Genomic DNA, 16732 nt, shown 5'->3' with positions numbered 1-16732 from the left:
CCCAGTGTTATTTGGACGACATCCTGGTCACGGGCGAAAATGACAGTGATCACCTTGCCAACCTGGAGCAGGTGGTCACTAGATTGCAGGAATATGGGCTCCGAGCTAACCACCCCAAATGCGAGTTTTTTAGAAAACAGATCTCGTATTGTGGCCACGTTATCGATAAAGAGGGGCTACATAAGTCCCCAGAGAAGATTGAGGCAGTAGTCAAGGCTCCAGCACCGGAAAATGTGTCACAACTGAGGTCGTTCCTCGGGCTGGCAAACTACTACCATAAGTTCTTGCCAAATTTGTCTACAATACTACACCCACTGAACACCCTACTGCAAACTGGGGTGCCATGGAAGTGGAGTGACGAATGTAGACGAGCTTTCCAGAAGAGCAAAACACTAATCACATCAAAAGAGGCATTGGCCCATTACAACCCGGCATTACCAATTCGGTTGGCATGTGATGCATCACCCTACGGCATTGGAGCGGTGCTGTCGCACAAATTCTCGGACGGCTCAGAGAGGCCAATAGCCTTTGCGTCACGATCACTAACCTCAGCCGAGCGTAACTACGCCCAGATTGACAGGGAGGCCCTCAGCCTAGTGTGGGGAGTGAAAAAGTTCAATCACTATCTGCACAGGCAGAAATTCACCTTGCTGACTGATCACCAGCCTCTTGTCTCCATTTTTAATCCGAAGAAGGGCGTTCCGGTGATGACTGCGCAACGACTACAAAGATGGTCACTTTTTCCAGGGGCGCACCACTATGAGATTGAATATAAGGGCACGAAACAGCATGGAAATGCTGATGGGCTATCACGCCTGCCACTGCCTACTGCGGAGGAAGCACCAGCAGTGGATCCTGTCGAAATATTCCATTCGACTATAGTTGAATACCTACCGGTAACTAACGCTTGTATCGAAAAGGAAACCCGAAATGACCCGACACTGTCTCGGGTATATGATTTGACGGTGAAGGGATGGCCAGCACATGGCGACTCACTGTTGCCAGCATTCTCGACAAGGAGAGAACAGCTGTCAGTGTGCCGGGGGACCTTGATGTGTGGATCCCGAGTGGTAATTTCACCCAAGTTAAGGGATAGAGTGCTCAATGAGCTTCATGAGGGTCATCTGGGAGGGGTAAAAATGAAAAGCCTAGCCAGGGCTTATGTGTGGTGGCCGGGAATCGATAAACAAATCGAGGACCTGACCAAGAGCTGCTCAGGATGCCAGAAAGTCCAAAATGCACCACCACAGGCCCCTCTACACCCATGGGAGCGGCCCTCATCTCCATGGCAACGGGTGCATATTGATTTTGCTGGTCCATTCATGGACTCAATGTTTTTAATAGCCGTGGATGCGCACTCGAAATGGCCTGAGGTCATCAAAATGTCCTCCACCACCACGGAGAAAACTATTGCAGTCCTACGGACCATTTTTGCCAGGAATGGCTTGCCAGAACAGATTTGCTCCGACAACGGACCACAGTTTGTGTCCGAAGAGTTCAGGAGGTCCTTGAAAAAGAATGGGGTAAGGCATTACACATCCGCCCCGTATCATCCAGCCACAAATGGATTGGCTGAGAGGTTCGTACAAACCTTTAAGAAGGCAATAAAGGCTATGTACAATGACAACATTCCGCTGCAGCACAAGGTGGACAATTTCCTGTTCGCCTACCAGAATGCGACACATGCAGTCACCAACCAGGCCCCAGCCATGATGTTCTTTAACTGAAGGTTAAGATCTCGCTTGGGTTTGCTCAGACCAAACGTACGAAGAGATGTTGAGAGTAAGCAATTCCAGCACATCCATGAGAAGCCAACAAGGAGCTTCAATGTAGGGCAACCAGTCTTGGCCCGCGACTACTGAACAGAAAAATGGCAGCCAGGAACGATATGCACACGGCAGGGCCCACTAATGTACACAGTGGACGTTGGGGAGAGCATCGTGAGACGCCATGCTGACCAGATCCTAGAGTCACAGCAACAAGTCAACCCCATGCCTCACCCATACGTACCTGGTGATGAACCTGACATACGGGTCGCATCTACCCCAGAAACAGTAGCATTGGAAGCTGATGAACCAACCGACGACAGGGGGCCAGAATCGCCTCCGCACCAAGAGCAAGACACTCGGGAAAGGCGCTATCCAGAAAGGATCAGGAGGCCTCCCCAAAGACTGAATATATAAATAGACTATTTTCAGCTAATGTTGCATGTTAAAAGTGTTAATTGTAATTAGTTTGATATTTAATAGTTAAATGAGTGTTATGGTACTGTTAATCTAAAAGGGGAGGAATTGTAATGTGTATACCTTTAAGGGGGGGAGCTACTTTTTACAGCTCATGTATACTGTAGTACCGGCAGTGACCACACCTGTATATAGCACTGAGTAGTAATCTGTACAGGCAGTTCCACTGTGAGCCACGTTGAGTAAACACCTGTTGTACCGTTTCTCCTGCACTCTGTGTCTTATTATACACAGACACAACACCAAGCACTCCCTTTCTCCTGGTGACTCCTATAAGGTGTCCAATAAGAGAGAGTAGCACAGCACTTAATCTTTATAGGTGAAGTCCTCAGAGAATTTCCAGAATAAATGTTGCTCGAGTGTTGGTGAAGTCTTGACAATGTGTCCCACAAAGTCTCCCGATGTGTCTCAAAAGTCCTCTTCAAAAGTCCAGCAGCAAGTGAACAGTAAAAGGGGATATACCTTTAAGTAGCGCTCAAAATCCTCAGGAACGACTTGTTTACTCCCAATCAGCTGGTCGCTATTATGAGAGGGCGTTAGGTCACGCGCTGGCCAGCAAAATGCCATGCAGCCTCCTTAATGAGCGCTAGCAGGCAACTTAAGTGGCAGTCAACCCCCTAACGATCCTTCGGGCGGCCATTCCTAGCGCAAGCTTCAACTCCTTTGCCAAGATGGCGTCTTGCGTAAAATGCGGGCAAAAACATTTTTTCAGCTTAAGACCCCATCTTGGCCACCTTGGAAGCTCTTTACCGCCTAAGGTATCCAGGGAAAATTGCCCCCATAGAATTTACAGCACAGAAATGGCCCATTCACCCCAACTGGTCCATGCCGGTGTTTATGTTCCACACGAGCCTCCTCCCACACCTCTTCATCTCACCCTATCAGCATATCCTTCTATTGCTTTCTCCTTCATGTACTTATCTAGCTTCCCCTTGTGCTCTGCTGGGCCACTGATTGCACACCTCTCGGCATTTACAGGTATATTTTACTGTTGTCATGAATGTGAATGAATAAAGTTAGTGCCATTATCAGTGACTTATTTTTCTGCCCAAATAGGTTCTGAGACAAAGTCATTTTTACATCTTCAGGGGAATGAATCTCAGATTTTTTAAATGATTGGTAGTAATTTTCATCCAGCTCCTTCCAAGTTAAACTAGCTCCTTCCAAGCATCCTGAATGTAAATGTTGCCACAAATTCATTGGTTGTTTTCCCTGCTTCTTCTGTTGACTGTTGGCCTGGCTTCTCCACTGGTGGAGAATGTGGTGATGCACGGTAACTGCGGGGAAAAAAAAGTAGGATTTAAAATGTAGAGACGATTGAAAAAAGGGAATGGATAAAATATTCACTTCACAACATTGTCCATAACCTGAAGGGACTTATCCAATGTAAGCAGTTTTTCATGTGCATTTGTATTTTTCTGACCCCTTCTGTTTGTAGGATCTGTGGAACTTGATCTGAATGGATTTCCTAATGGTGCAAAAGCAGCTAAGAAATGTGACTTGGATATGATCGCAGAGGATTCTGAGACTAAACTTATCTCCATATTTCAGCAAAAACGTCTGCGGGGTTGGTGGCCTTTAGAAAAGTCAGGTGACCTCACTGTAAGTACAGTACTTCCTATCTGTAATAAATAAAATTAAACTAAACTTCTACCACATGAAAAAGAAATAGGGGACTGAGTGATGCAGTGAGTTAGACAACTTTCCTTTTCTCATTGGCAAGCTGAGTTTGATTTACCCAGAGAAAGTCTCCTCTCTATTAGCCATGAGTAAAGTGAGTTGGGCAGTCTCTACCAATGTTCCCTTTCATTTTATTTGGGCGTGTAGCCGCTTTAAGGGGCAGCGCAGCCCATTCAAAATACCGTGCGTTTCTGCTGGCTGCGATGAGCCCCCTTCCCGCTCCCCTCAGGCAGTCCAAAGTTCGATTGTTCAGCTGGGCGAGCTGCCTGTGGAGGTGTGACAGTGGCGACAGCTCACCACCATTCTTTAGATGAGGCCCGAGGACCAATTTTCCACGATCTTCGGGCCTCCTTTCAGGCACAGGGATTGTTCCCTGCGCCCATTTTGACACTTGAAAACTGGCCCGAACGAATTTCTAGACCTGCATTTTTTAGCTCAAGCTCTACCACATTCTGCTGGATAGAATTAATCAACAGAGTGCTAACTCGTATATTTAATTTCCACTCAATTTCCTTTCTGTCCCCCCCTTTAAGGCAGTGGCTTATACTGGAGTGTTATTCCACAGCCACTTGTTTAGGCTAGAGGTGTCTACTGCTTAATTAGTAGAGTATGGTACTGGACGAGTAACCCGGAGGTCATGAGTTTATAATCCCACCCAGGGTAAATTCTGAAATTGAATTCAGCAAGAGAACCTGCCACATCTACCTGGTCTGGCCTACATGTGACTTCAGCCCCACAATATTTGGTTGACTATAAATGCCCTCAAAGCAATCATAGATGGGCAATAAATGCTTTGCCATAATAAATAAATCCCAAGAGAAAATATAAAAAATATATATATTTGTTTTTTTCCCAGGATGGTGAGCAGACACCTTGGGATTGAGGAGGCAGATATCAAATAACTCACATTAGGGAGTATCATAGAATCATAGAAATTTACGGCACAGAAGGATACCATTTGGCCCATCGTGTCTGTGCCGGCCGAAAAAGCGCTATCCAGCCTAATCCCACTTTCCTGGTCTTGGTCCGTAGCCCTGTAGGTTGCAGCACTTCAAGTGCATATCCAAGTACATTTTAAATGTGATGAGGGTTTCTGCCTCTACCACCCTTTCAGGCAGTGAGGTACAGACCCCTCCCACCACCCACCCCCCCAACCCTCTGGGTGAAAATTGTTCTCCACAACTCCCCTCTAATCCTTCTACCAATTACTTTAAATCTATGCCCCCTGGTTATTGACCGCTCTGCTAAGGGAAATAGGTCCTTTCTATCCACTCTATCTAGGCTCCTCATAATTTTATACACCTCAATTAAATCTCTGCTCAGCCTCCTCTGCTCCAAAGAAAACAACCCCAGTCTATCCAATCTTTCCTCATAGCTAAAACTCTCTATTCCCGGCAACATCCTCATAAATCTCCTCTGTACCCTCTCTAGTGCAATCACATCTTTCCTGTAATGTGGTGACCAGAACTGTATGCAGTACTCTAGCTGTGGCCTAACTAGTGTTTTATACAGTTGAAGCATAACCTCCCTGCTCTTGTATTCTATGCCTTGGCTAATAAAGAAATGTATCCTGTATGCCTTCTTAACCACCTTATCTACCTGTCCTGCTACCTTCAGGGATCTGTGGACATGTACTCCAAGGTCCCTCTGTTCCTCTACATGTCTCAGTACCCTACCACGTATTGTGTATTCCCTTGCCTTGTTAGCCCTCCCCAAATGCATTACCTCACACTTCTCCGGATTGAATTCCATTTGCCACCTTTCTGCCTACCTGACCACTCCATTGATATCCTCCTGCAGTCTACAGCTTTCATCCTCACTATCAACCACACGGCCAATTTTTGTATCATCTACAAACTTCTTAATCATGCCCCCTACATTGAAGTCTAAATCATTGATGTATACCACAAAGCAAGGGACCTAGTACTGAGCCCTGTGGAACCCCACTGGAAACAGCCTTCCAGTCACAAGAACACCCATCGACCGTTATGCTTTTCTTCCTGTCACTGACCAATTTTGGATGCAACTTGCCACTTTCCCTTGTATCCCATGGGCTTTAAATTTTCTGACCAGCCTGCCATGTGGGACCTTGTCAGAAAGAGTATTAAGTCATCCTACCTAGAATCATACAGCACAGGAGGAGGCCATTCAGCCCACTGTGCTGGTGCCGGCTCTTTGAAAGAGCTATCCAATTCATCTCACTCACCTGCTCTTTCCCTGTAGCCCTGTAAATTTTTCCTTTTCCTGTATTTGTCCAATTTGCTTTTGAAAGTTACTATTGAATCTGATGCCACCACCCTTTCAGGTAATGCATTCCAGATCATCATAACTCGCTGCATAAAAATAAATTCTCCTCATCTCCCCTCTGGTTCTTTTGCCAATTATCTTAAATCTGTGCCCTCTGGCTATTGACCCTATGACCGTAGAAACAGTTTCTCCCTATGTACTCTATCAATACCCCTCAACATTTTGAACACCTATATTAAATCTCCCCTTAACCTTCTCTGCTCTAAAGAAAACAATCCGATCTTCTCTCATTTCTCCACATAACTGAAGTCCCTCATCCCTGGTACCATTCTAGTAAATCTCCTCTAAACCCTCTCCAAAGCCTTGACATGCTTGTAATAATAGTGAGTAAAATTAAATTTAAAATAAAACACTTATGGGAAAAATACACAGCAAGGAATTGTGTAAATCCAGTTTACTTAATTCATGAAGAAAATCGTCATAAACTCACTCTTGAATTATTAAGGGTTCCTGATTCATAGAATAAGCGAGATGGCCCACTGTCTCCCATTAGGTATCCTCTACATATCCTACCATTTCCTAACCGCAATAACATGTTTCTATAGAGCAGACTCCAGCCGAATTTCATTGGAACAGGGAAAACTAACTGGTTGAGACTGCACGATGGCCATCCCTAAGAAGAATATTTGTGCCAGTACATTTTAATTCATGACCATTAGCTAACCATTTGGCCAACAGCATTGGTTTCTGTTACTGAGAAACACAGATCAAGGGCTTGGGCCTATGGTGCAGAAAATCACCGAGGGTGAAAAAGTTGGCGAGAAAATGTGATAAATCAATAAGTAACCATTAGGTGACCCAGAGTTTGGGTTTTTTAAATGTATTGATTATAGAAAGGAGGGAAAACTGAGGGAGGGAAGAAGATCCACCATCGGAGGATAGTATGAGTCATTGTAGAAGATGTGGTGACAAGTCTCGATTTCAACACAGTGAGGATGGAGGGAAGCGGAAAGAGCATATAGGATAGCAGATTTGGAGTTTAAGAGGAACAGTCTGAGTAGTAATTGATTAAAATAAAGAAGGATTGTAATGAAGAGAGTAAAAGAAAGAAAGACTTGCATTTATATAGCGCCTTTCACAACCACTGGACGTCTCAAAGCACTTTACAGCCAATGAAGTACTTTTGGAGTGTAGTCACTGTTGTAATGTGGGAAACGCAGCAGCCAATTTGCGCACAGCAAGCTCCCACAAACAGCAATGTGATACTGACCAGATAAACTGTTTTAGTGATGTTGATTGAGGGATAAATATTGGCCAGGACAAAATAGTGCCATGGGATCTTTTACGTCCACCTGACAGGGCAGACGGGGCCTCGGTTTAACGTCTCATCTGAAAGATGGCACCTCCAATAGTGCAGCACTCCCTCTGCACTGCACTGGAGTGTCAGCCTGGATTTTCGTGCTCAAGTCTCTGGAGTGGGGCTTGAACCCACAACCTTCTGACTCAGAGGCGAGTGTGCTACCCACTTTTTTTATTATTAATATACTTTATTGAACATTAAGAACATTTACAACATCGTGATCATTTCATTGTATCATCTGCACAGCCATTCTGCCACCACATTTTAACATCAAAACCTGAAGTTTAATTTGTCTCCTGTAACATATATTAATCAATTGTGCTTTAAAAATTGATTGTAAAATACTATCTTTAAATTCCTTTCTGAATAAAACATCCACAGAGCCTTATAATGATCTTTTAGCTTGTATTTAAAATACTCTTTCAGATTGATTCTCCTCCCCTTAAAAAACAGAGCATTCCTTCTTTGCACAATCACGAATCTAGCCAAACTGAACATTAAATTAATTGCCGCTCCGCTAGACTCAGGCAGACTCTCCTGCAATCCCCATCTCAAAATTGAGTCCCACAGGATTCCCATTCTTGCTCTTCAGTCCCCACCCAGCAAAAAAGCTTCACACAACTGTCGAACATAGTACTTAAAATCATTTAACTGTGGACATAACACCAGTAAATGGGACAGAGTCTCATCCCGTATCCCACACACTGGGCAAGTTGCCGGCTCCACTCGTCCAACCTTGCACAAGACCGTCATGGTAAAAATCCTGTTATGAGCCAATTTGAAATCCAGTTCAATCCACTCTGGACATTTAAAATTCGCCCACACTCCCTCCCAAATCCTGTTGAATTCCAGCTGTGGGTATATACTCTGCCAAAACTCCTGACCAGCAGGTGTCTTGAATCTCCAATCTCTAAATACCTCATAGAAATCTCGAGTATTACTGTTGTCAAATTGGACCAACTCTCCCCCTTTCTCCAGCAGAAAGCATGGAAAAGCGGGACGCATTTTACTTCCTTTGGAGATTTCCGCATTTATTTCTTCCATCCAATCCTGTGGCATTGCCCTCACAATCTTCTCATACATGATCCCTATTGCTTTTTCCTCTACCTCCTGATCCTCCTCCCACACCATGTCCCTCACTATCGCTTCCGGCAACCAACCTGGAATTACCTCGTATAATACATCTTTCACACATATAATACCAGCTTTTATAAAAGCTTGATTAAATAAATCCTCTCCTTCGATGTTGACCCACCTGTTCAAAAATAAGGGCTGTTCTAAAAATTCCTCAGGCCCCTTGGGCATAAACTGCACACTTTTTAAAAAGTGGGCCCAAGTCTCTACAACCCCCTTATAAAACCTAGGGAGAAGTTTAATCGATTTCAAAAACATTTTATTGAAATTTTCCCCGAAACCAAATGCTTCCTAAACCTTCAATAAAAACTCATGAGACGGACTCACCAAAACAGCCACCCCTCTACTGTTTTTGTTTGCACAACTTGCAAACACCTCTCCCTTCCAAACCTTCTGAACTCTTTCTAGGATATCCTCATCCCAAAAGGTTTCTTGCAGACACAACGGGGGTGATTTTCATTCAGAAGTCGGGTTGGAGGCGGGACTACAACTTTCGGGGTTGTAGTCCCACCTCCATCGAGATGCGGCCAATCCACATGATTTTAACTTGATTGACCTTGTTGAGCCTGCCCAGCGGGCTCAGCAGGCCAATTAAGGGCCACCCGGCAACAGGTGATATCACAGACTGAAATTTCATCTGTCAAGGTGTTTTGACAGATGAAATATCAGAGTTTCACAGCTGTTTGAAGCTGTCAAACACTGACAGTCTTACTTCTAACCTGAGTCCTTCTACACAGACTCAATTAGAAATCTCACTGGCACAGAAAGCTGCAGGCTATAACTTTTGACAGATCGCAGCCATACTGCTTTCTGTGCCGGTGAGATGATGGACTCCCCGAACCTAAAGGAAGGAAGGCTGTAAAGGTAAGTACAGGTAATTTAAACTTCTTTACACACTTTACACACACCAAACACACTTACCTTTGCACTCATGCACCCATCACTCACCTGAACACCGACATCTCGACCCCTCCAAGTCCTTCAACCCGACGGCCCGACTCCTGTAACTTGGCGTGGTTTGGAGCCGTCAGGAATCCCACATTTCAACATTCAAAATAGGGATTAGGCTAAAAACTGCCTGTTAACTAGCTGTTAACAGGCAGTTAATTGGCACTAATCCCTTCCCGCCTCGGGTAGGCGGGTCCCAGTGTGGGGCGGGTACCCGCCTCCTTTGAAACTTACATGGAGGCGGGTTGGGGGTGGGATGGTGTCGGGACCCCCGAATTCGGGACTTTAACCCCCCGCACGCCTCCAATCCCGACTCCACGGGTCAATGCAAATCGACCCCAACAAGTCCCTGCCTTTAAAACCCTGCAACAACTGCTGCAATTTCTTCTCACCCCTCAGTCCGTTCACATTAATCGAGACCAATGTAATCATGGCTCCAAAGAAGGGAAGTATGCCTGATAATCTCCCCATCATTTAATCTCTGGCCCTTCCCTCCTCTGATGCTCCTTCCCAACTTTTTGGCTAGCTGTTGCTTTTTCCTGCAGCCTCCGACTCTTTTTCACCTCCTGTTTGAACCTTCCCTGCTGTTTCAGCCTCTTCCTTGCATTAAGTTTGGGCCAAGGAGCTGCCCTTTCTCCCTCCTTCTGCCCCTCACTAACCTTTCTCTTTCCACATGATGCCACCACACCCCCCACTTCCATGTCTCTGTCCCCCTCTAATTCCTCACTCTTAAGCTCTTCTGTATCCCTCTGTGCCTGCTCCCCATCAGATACATCATCTCCCATAGAGAGTCTTCCTGCTATCGCGGTTTCTCCAACAGCGTCACTCCCTTCGACCTCATCTCCACCGCTGACCCTTGCTCCCTGATCCTTCTCTCTCTGGGACAATGGTGCACCTATATTGCTCCCTTCTGGCATCTTTGTCTCGCCGCTCCCGTCCTGCTGCCCCTTTAAGGCTCCTGCCTCTTGCACCCTCTCCTTGTCTTGGCTCCTCCTGCTCACCGAGATGTCCGACTCCCCGTCTTTCTTTGGAGTACTTACATTTATCACGCACCCCGCTCCTGCCTCCTCTCCCCCCGCGGACACCAGATTCTTTAAGGAGAGCTGAACCGTATTAAGGCTCGAGTCTGCACTCGACCCTTGCTGCCCGCTGCTGTCTTTGTTCTTTTCCACTGTACTTGGTGTGTTTTCCACCATCTCCATCCTGTTTTCTGCTCCGCAATTTTCTGCCTCTTCCTGTGCTCTTTTCTCCTTCAATTTACCAGCTGTGCCCTCCGACTGCTCCGCTCCTCCGGCCATTCCACTCACACCTCCTGCTCCTTCTCCCATCTCCTCGTCACTCATAGAGCTTCCTTCTGCCTCACACTCACAGTGGGTGGGGCCTTTGTGACACACCACACAGCTCTCCACTTTGCAGCTCCGAGCGATGTATCCAGACTCTCTGCAATTATAACAGTACAAGTCTGGACAGTTTCTTACAAGATGGTCGTGTCCAAGACAATAATAACAAACCTTTACTTGGTTATCATGCAGTACTCGGAAGTACTGCACTCCTTCCATTGTCTAGAATTTCATGCTGTACAGTAATGACTTTACCCCCTTTGGGAACCGCACCTTTATGTAACGGGTTCCATCTGCTACCTGTGTTCCTGGATAGTATCTCCTCTTTATTGCTGAGCAAATTTTAATGTCCCACGACTCCAACTTTTTGATTAGCACATCGTCCTCAATATAAACTGGCAAGTTTAAGAATGAGACCACGACCTCTTCCGAATATAGCAGAGATACCTCCAAGAACTTATCGCCAACGTTCAAACTGAGTAAAAGTCTTTCCACCTCCCCTCGGCCACTGACTGTCACCTCAAACCCAACATTCGGCTTTGGTCGGCAGGCAAAGCAGCTTCCCTCGCCACAGTCCTCATGTACTGCTTGGATCATATCCCAAGCTCGTATCTCCTTATCCTCGCACTGAACCACCACCGTGTTTTCTTTTCCAAACTTCCTGGGGTCCCGGCCCAAATCTTTGGGCCTTTTTTTTTCCCTTCCGACGACAGTTTCTCCCCTAATTAAATTCATCTTGCGAACACTGTCCCCTGAGCGGCCCGGGACTCCGGACCCCTCAGCAGCCATCTGGCTGTTGTTTATGGGCCAAAAAGGCCCTAAAACCTGAAAACAAAAACCACCACCAACTTTTTACAAACTCACTCCAACTCCCTGCTGCAACCAGGCAACCAGTAACACCTGCTCATTCCTAGCCCCTCCCACCTAGAGAGTGCTACCCACTGAGCCACAGCTGACGCAGAAGTTGGAGGTTAGAGGTGACAGAGGATTGCCAAACAAACAAGATTCTCCTTTTATCTTGTCAGGAGTGCAGGAGATGTGTTAGAAGAGCATTCTTGATGTGGGACAATTAATCAAATTCTAATCTACTAATAGATGCATTTTAAAATTAAAATACACCTGTTAATAGCAGCCATTCTGCACTGATCAACGCTCTCAACCTAAAATTTGTACTTTTGTTATTCATGGTATTTTTTGCTCACAAGTGTCGTATGTGCTGCTATTCATGATTTCTACACAACTAATTTAGGGAAAGGTTGAAGCTGAATTCCACCTGGCTACTGCCGAAGAGGCTGAGAAGAATCCAGTTGGCTCTGGTCGCAAAGAGCCAGAACCACTGGAAAAACCCAAGTAAGTTTGGTTTCACTGCTGAACTGGGTGAAGGTTATAGAAGCTGGGGGTTTCAAGTGATTTGATCTGCACTTTCAAATTTTCTTGCCACTTTCACTCACCATTGAAACACGAGCATGCATGTTTGTTCTGATAAATATATATTTTCATTATATTGAATTTATCTTAATTTGTTCCTTATGCAATATCATTAGCTAAGGATATTGGAAAAAATCCACCAAATTTGCATAAATTCTTGTTAGCCAAAGGTTACATTTTGGTAAGCGCGTAGGACTGGGTTGAGTTAAATATTGTTGAACTGTACAGGTTTTACTCCAACTTTAACCTAAGTGGTTTCTTAACAATTAGAGGTCACTTCAATTTACTTAATGCTAACATTAACATTGCCTGTAGTTATTAGATCAGCACATTGTAAACTCTCCACCATAGTACTTATTGGGTTTTGATTATAAAGTTATTGCTGCTTGTCAGGGGCGATTTTCTCACTGGAGGCGAGATGGAGGCGGGTTTCGGTTTGGGTGGGTTTGAAACTCACCTCCACAGATAGTTTTCAAAAAATTGCGATTTTCCCATGATTGGCCACTTGATTTCAGAGGTGTGGGATGCCCTTGGTCAATTAGTGTTTTGGGACTGAAACTCACCTCTGCTGCCATCACTTTCCCAGTCTGATTTTATGGCTTCTTGCTGCCTTGGCTCATTCCACAGGATTTCTGCCTATGCTGCACCACCTGCAACATATTCTGAGAAATCACTACGTCAATTCCAAGGCAAGGGCCTCCCGAGGCTCTCGGATGAGGCGCTGCAAATGTTGTTTGAGGGGGTGACAGCTAGCAGGAAGGTGCTCTTCCACTCATCTGGGAGGAAGAGGCCTCCCAAAGAAACCAAGGCTGTGTGGGTACAGCTGGCAAAGGATATAACCTCCAGATCTGTGTGCAGATTGCGAGAATGTTTCTGTGTATTGATGAAATGCCATCCCTGTTGGAAAGCATTAAAATGAGTTGATGCCAAAATGTTGGCGATATAATACGCAGCTCCACATTGCGGGCTCCGCCATACTTGTGTTGTCAGGTTGGTGGCCTGAGTGATAGGAGGCCAGAGAGTGATGTCCATTGTCAATGATGTCTTTGGATGGAGCCAAGGACATGTGTCAACTTGGGCAACCTATGCAAATCTAGCCAGGATAAGTTCATCCCTTGCATCCTGGGCAGCCATGTGCTCACGTGCTGCCACTGCTGCTGGTCGATACACCAGCACTCTGACCTCCTCCTGCTCCTCCTCCTCCTCGTCCTGCTCCTCCTCCTCCAGATCCTCCTCCTCCTCAGCCTCCTCCTCCTCCTCCTCATCTGAGGAGTGCTGGAACTGAGCCACTTGCTCATCAGGAAGCTGCAAGCCATGACGCTGTGCGATGTTGTGCAGTGCACAACAGACCATGACTATTCTGGAGACCCTGTATGCTGTATACTCCAGGGCTCCCCCTGATTGGTCAAGGCAACGGAAGCACATCTTCAACAACCCAATGGTTTGCTCGATGATGGACCTGGTTGAATTGTGGCTGGCATTGTAGCGCTCTTCAGCCTCGTTAGCTGGCCTCCTGATCAGTGTCATTAGCAACTTCTTCAGGGGGTAGCCTTTGTCACCAAGGAGCTATCCGTTAAGTTGGTTTGGCAGATAGAAAAGCGGAGGAACATTAGAGTGCCACAGGATGAAAGAGTCATGGCAACTACCACAGAACTTGGCGCAAACATGCAAGAACTCCTTCTTGTGGTTACACACCAGCTGTACGTTGAGGGAGTGGAAGCCCTTTCGGTTGACAATGATAGCTGGGTTGTGATGGGGTGCCCTAAGGGCCACATGTGTGCAGTCTATGACGCCCTGCACCATTGGCATGCCTATAATATTTGCAAAGCCAACCGAACAGGCGGTATACTTGCTTGATCCCTTGAGAACTGGATGTAATTGTGGGCCTTAGCAAAAAGGGCATTGGTAACCTGCGTGATACAACTGTGGGCGGCCGACTGGGAACTACTGCTGATGATCCCTGGAAGGAGCCTGAGGCAAAGACGTTGAGTGCAGTGGTGACTTTGACAGGCACTGGTAAGGGGTGTCCACCCGTTCCTCTGGGCACCAGATCGTGCTGCAGCAGTCCGCAGATCTCTCGGACAACCTCTCGCGAAAGTCTCAGCCTCCTTTGGCACTGCTGCTCACTCATGTTGAGGTGGCTCATCTTCTGTCTGTAAACCCTCTGTCAGGGGTTTTTCCTGCAGTGAGGTGCCTCAATGCGCTGGCGCCTTCTGCCCCGTGCAGCATCAGGTGGCTGAGCAGGAGGTTGGGGCTCCTGCTGCTGTTGCTGCTGAGCTGCCTGAGCAGGAGGCTGAGGCTCCTGCTGCTGTTGCTCCTGAACTGCCTGGTTCTGCTGCTGCCGTGGATGCTCCTCATCCAAATCTGAGGTCCATGGAGAAAGAAAACGAATGGATCCCATGCTGTTTGCAGATGCTTCCGTTGGGGAAGCGCTCATTGCAAGCGGAGAGAGGGTCTTCCAAGGAGGTCCCACAGTTGATAGATTCAAGCTGCAGCACCTCCGACTTCGGAAGGCCTGCTAAAAGTGCTCAAAGACTTTTTAAAGCAAAGTTCTGGCACCTGCAACTAATCCCTGATGAAATAAACGATCTATTGTTGGACCTGCAGCTGTGAGGAGACCACCCACTAGTCAAGCCGACAGGTTTACCTGGCGTGGTTTAGGAGGGTCGTGGAACGTGCTGAAATGCTTGAAAAATCACGAGGGCCTCTCAAAATAGGCTTAGAGATGCCCTTAATGAGCATTTAATCCTCCTAACAAGCGCTATGGGCAGCTGGAGGCGGGACCGTTTCCCGCCCTCCAAAACTGGCACCAGCAAAATTCCGTGGAGGCGGGTTGGAGGCGGGTTCCAAACCCACCCTCATTGTTTCTGGTTTTCCTGCCTTTCCCACCTCCAAACCCGCCTCCTCGGACATCAGAAAGTCGCCCCCTACGTTTAGGCATTTGCCATCTTGTGCTTGTATGCAGTGGGTTGTGTCCCTCGACAAGCACATTTGTAGTATTTCAGTTTTAAAGGGTCATCAACACTGTACTCACACTGGTCTTAAACTGTTTTAATAAGCTTTTCTTTCCTCCCTATAGCCGTCCTGATATCTCCTTCTCTTGGTTCATCAACCCTTTCAAGTGCCTTTATTATCTGATCTGGAGAAACTACAAGAAGCACATCATTGTTGGACTAATTTTGCTAATCCTATTTTTGTTTATTGCGATACTGCTCTACACATTGCCTGGTGCAATAAGTACGAGGATAGTGAATGGATGAACTAAAGTTTTTTAATTGAAATTGAAGAACTCCTCTCAAATGTACTGATCAACATTACTGTCTTAAATCAACCAAAGCCTATCAACTATATTTCAGGGTTCAGTTTCATGTGTTTCATGGGTCATTCTATTTATACTGAAATCTTTGCAAGTTTCTTGCAGATGTTTGATTTACTGTGATAAAATGGTTCCTATTTGCTTTATTGAACTAAGGAGCCTAAATTAATACACAGATACGATCCTAACTCTGTAACACTGTGTTTATGAAATACAAGTGCAAAGATTTCTGCTTTAACCGACAAATAGGTAATTTTATAGTCTGTTTGCAGACTAGTCCCAGAATGACAACTATGTTGAAAGCAACATTCTTTATGCTTTGCTATTTGTTCACACCTCACGTTATGATGCTCAGTGTTGTAACCTTGAAGACGATCACTCAAATTGGCTCATGTTTTATAAATTGCTGGAAAACGGAATCTGCGAAGCACAGGAGTTGTTCAATTTCAGAATTAGCGAAAACAAAATTATAATACAGGTAGACTATCCTTTATCCGAACTTCCGAAAACCGAAAACCTCTAAAAACCGAAAGTTTTTTCGTTCAGCGTAAGTCGTGCGCACGACGCCGACCCCCGACCCCCCGCCGACCCCCCCGCTGACGCCGACCCCCACCCCCGACCCCCCGCTGGCCCCGACCCCCGCCGACCCCCCTGCCGACGCCGACCCCGACCCCCCGCCGACCCCCACCCCCCGCCGACCCCCACCCCCGACAAATTTCCCAGTCTTATAAAATACCTTCTGAAATCCTAAATTTTCCGAAAACCGAAACACGGCTGGTCCTGAGGTTTTCGGATAAAGGATAGTCTAGCTGTAGTAAAATTCTCATGAGAACAAAATATTTCCGTCTCAGCTGAGATTGATTTGAACTCACCTTTATTTTGGGGTGATAGATGAATCTCTGTGCTGTGGCAAGGCCATCAATCTAGGGGTGCAGAAAAGTACTAAGATTTTCCCTGTCTGTCGATGCCACCTCTCTACCAGACTCAAACACTTTGACAGCAGCTATGGAGAAGACGGTGGCCCAGGCCATTCACC

At 46.2% G+C, this 16732-nt stretch overlaps 2 protein-coding genes across 2 annotated transcripts in view; one reads left to right on the top strand and one right to left on the bottom strand.

Annotated features, from left to right (window-relative positions):
- LOC147115177 (fer-1-like protein 6) overlaps positions 1–16732 on the bottom strand; it is a 904394-nt gene that overhangs the window by 488716 nt on the left and 398946 nt on the right. The window lies entirely within an intron of this gene.
- On the top strand, positions 3426–16365 carry LOC147115181 (fer-1-like protein 6). The gene is made up of 4 exons (XM_085993911.1): positions 3426–3516; positions 3682–3845; positions 12202–12302; positions 15460–16365. Exons 1-4 carry the CDS (start codon positions 3426–3428, stop codon positions 15638–15640), a joined length of 537 nt encoding a protein of 178 aa, XP_085850037.1. The 3' UTR covers positions 15641–16365.

This window comes from Somniosus microcephalus, chromosome 7, assembly GCF_052327205.1.
Source record: "Somniosus microcephalus isolate GS21.2 chromosome 7, FLI_Smic_1.0, whole genome shotgun sequence".
Classification (NCBI taxonomy): domain Eukaryota; kingdom Metazoa; phylum Chordata; class Chondrichthyes; order Squaliformes; family Somniosidae; genus Somniosus; species Somniosus microcephalus.
This window is presented reverse-complemented; position numbering and strand designations above follow the sequence as displayed.

Coding starts and splice junctions, on each gene's coding strand:
- LOC147115181 (XM_085993911.1), top strand. CDS start 3,426: ATGTTGCCACAAATTCATTGGTTGTTTTCCCTGCTTCTTCTGTTGACT. Junction 3,846..12,201: donor AAAAGTCAGGTGACCTCACT/GTAAGTACAGTA, acceptor CAACTAATTTAG/GGAAAGGTTGAAGCTGAATT. Junction 12,303..15,459: donor GAACCACTGGAAAAACCCAA/GTAAGTTTGGTT, acceptor TCCTCCCTATAG/CCGTCCTGATATCTCCTTCT.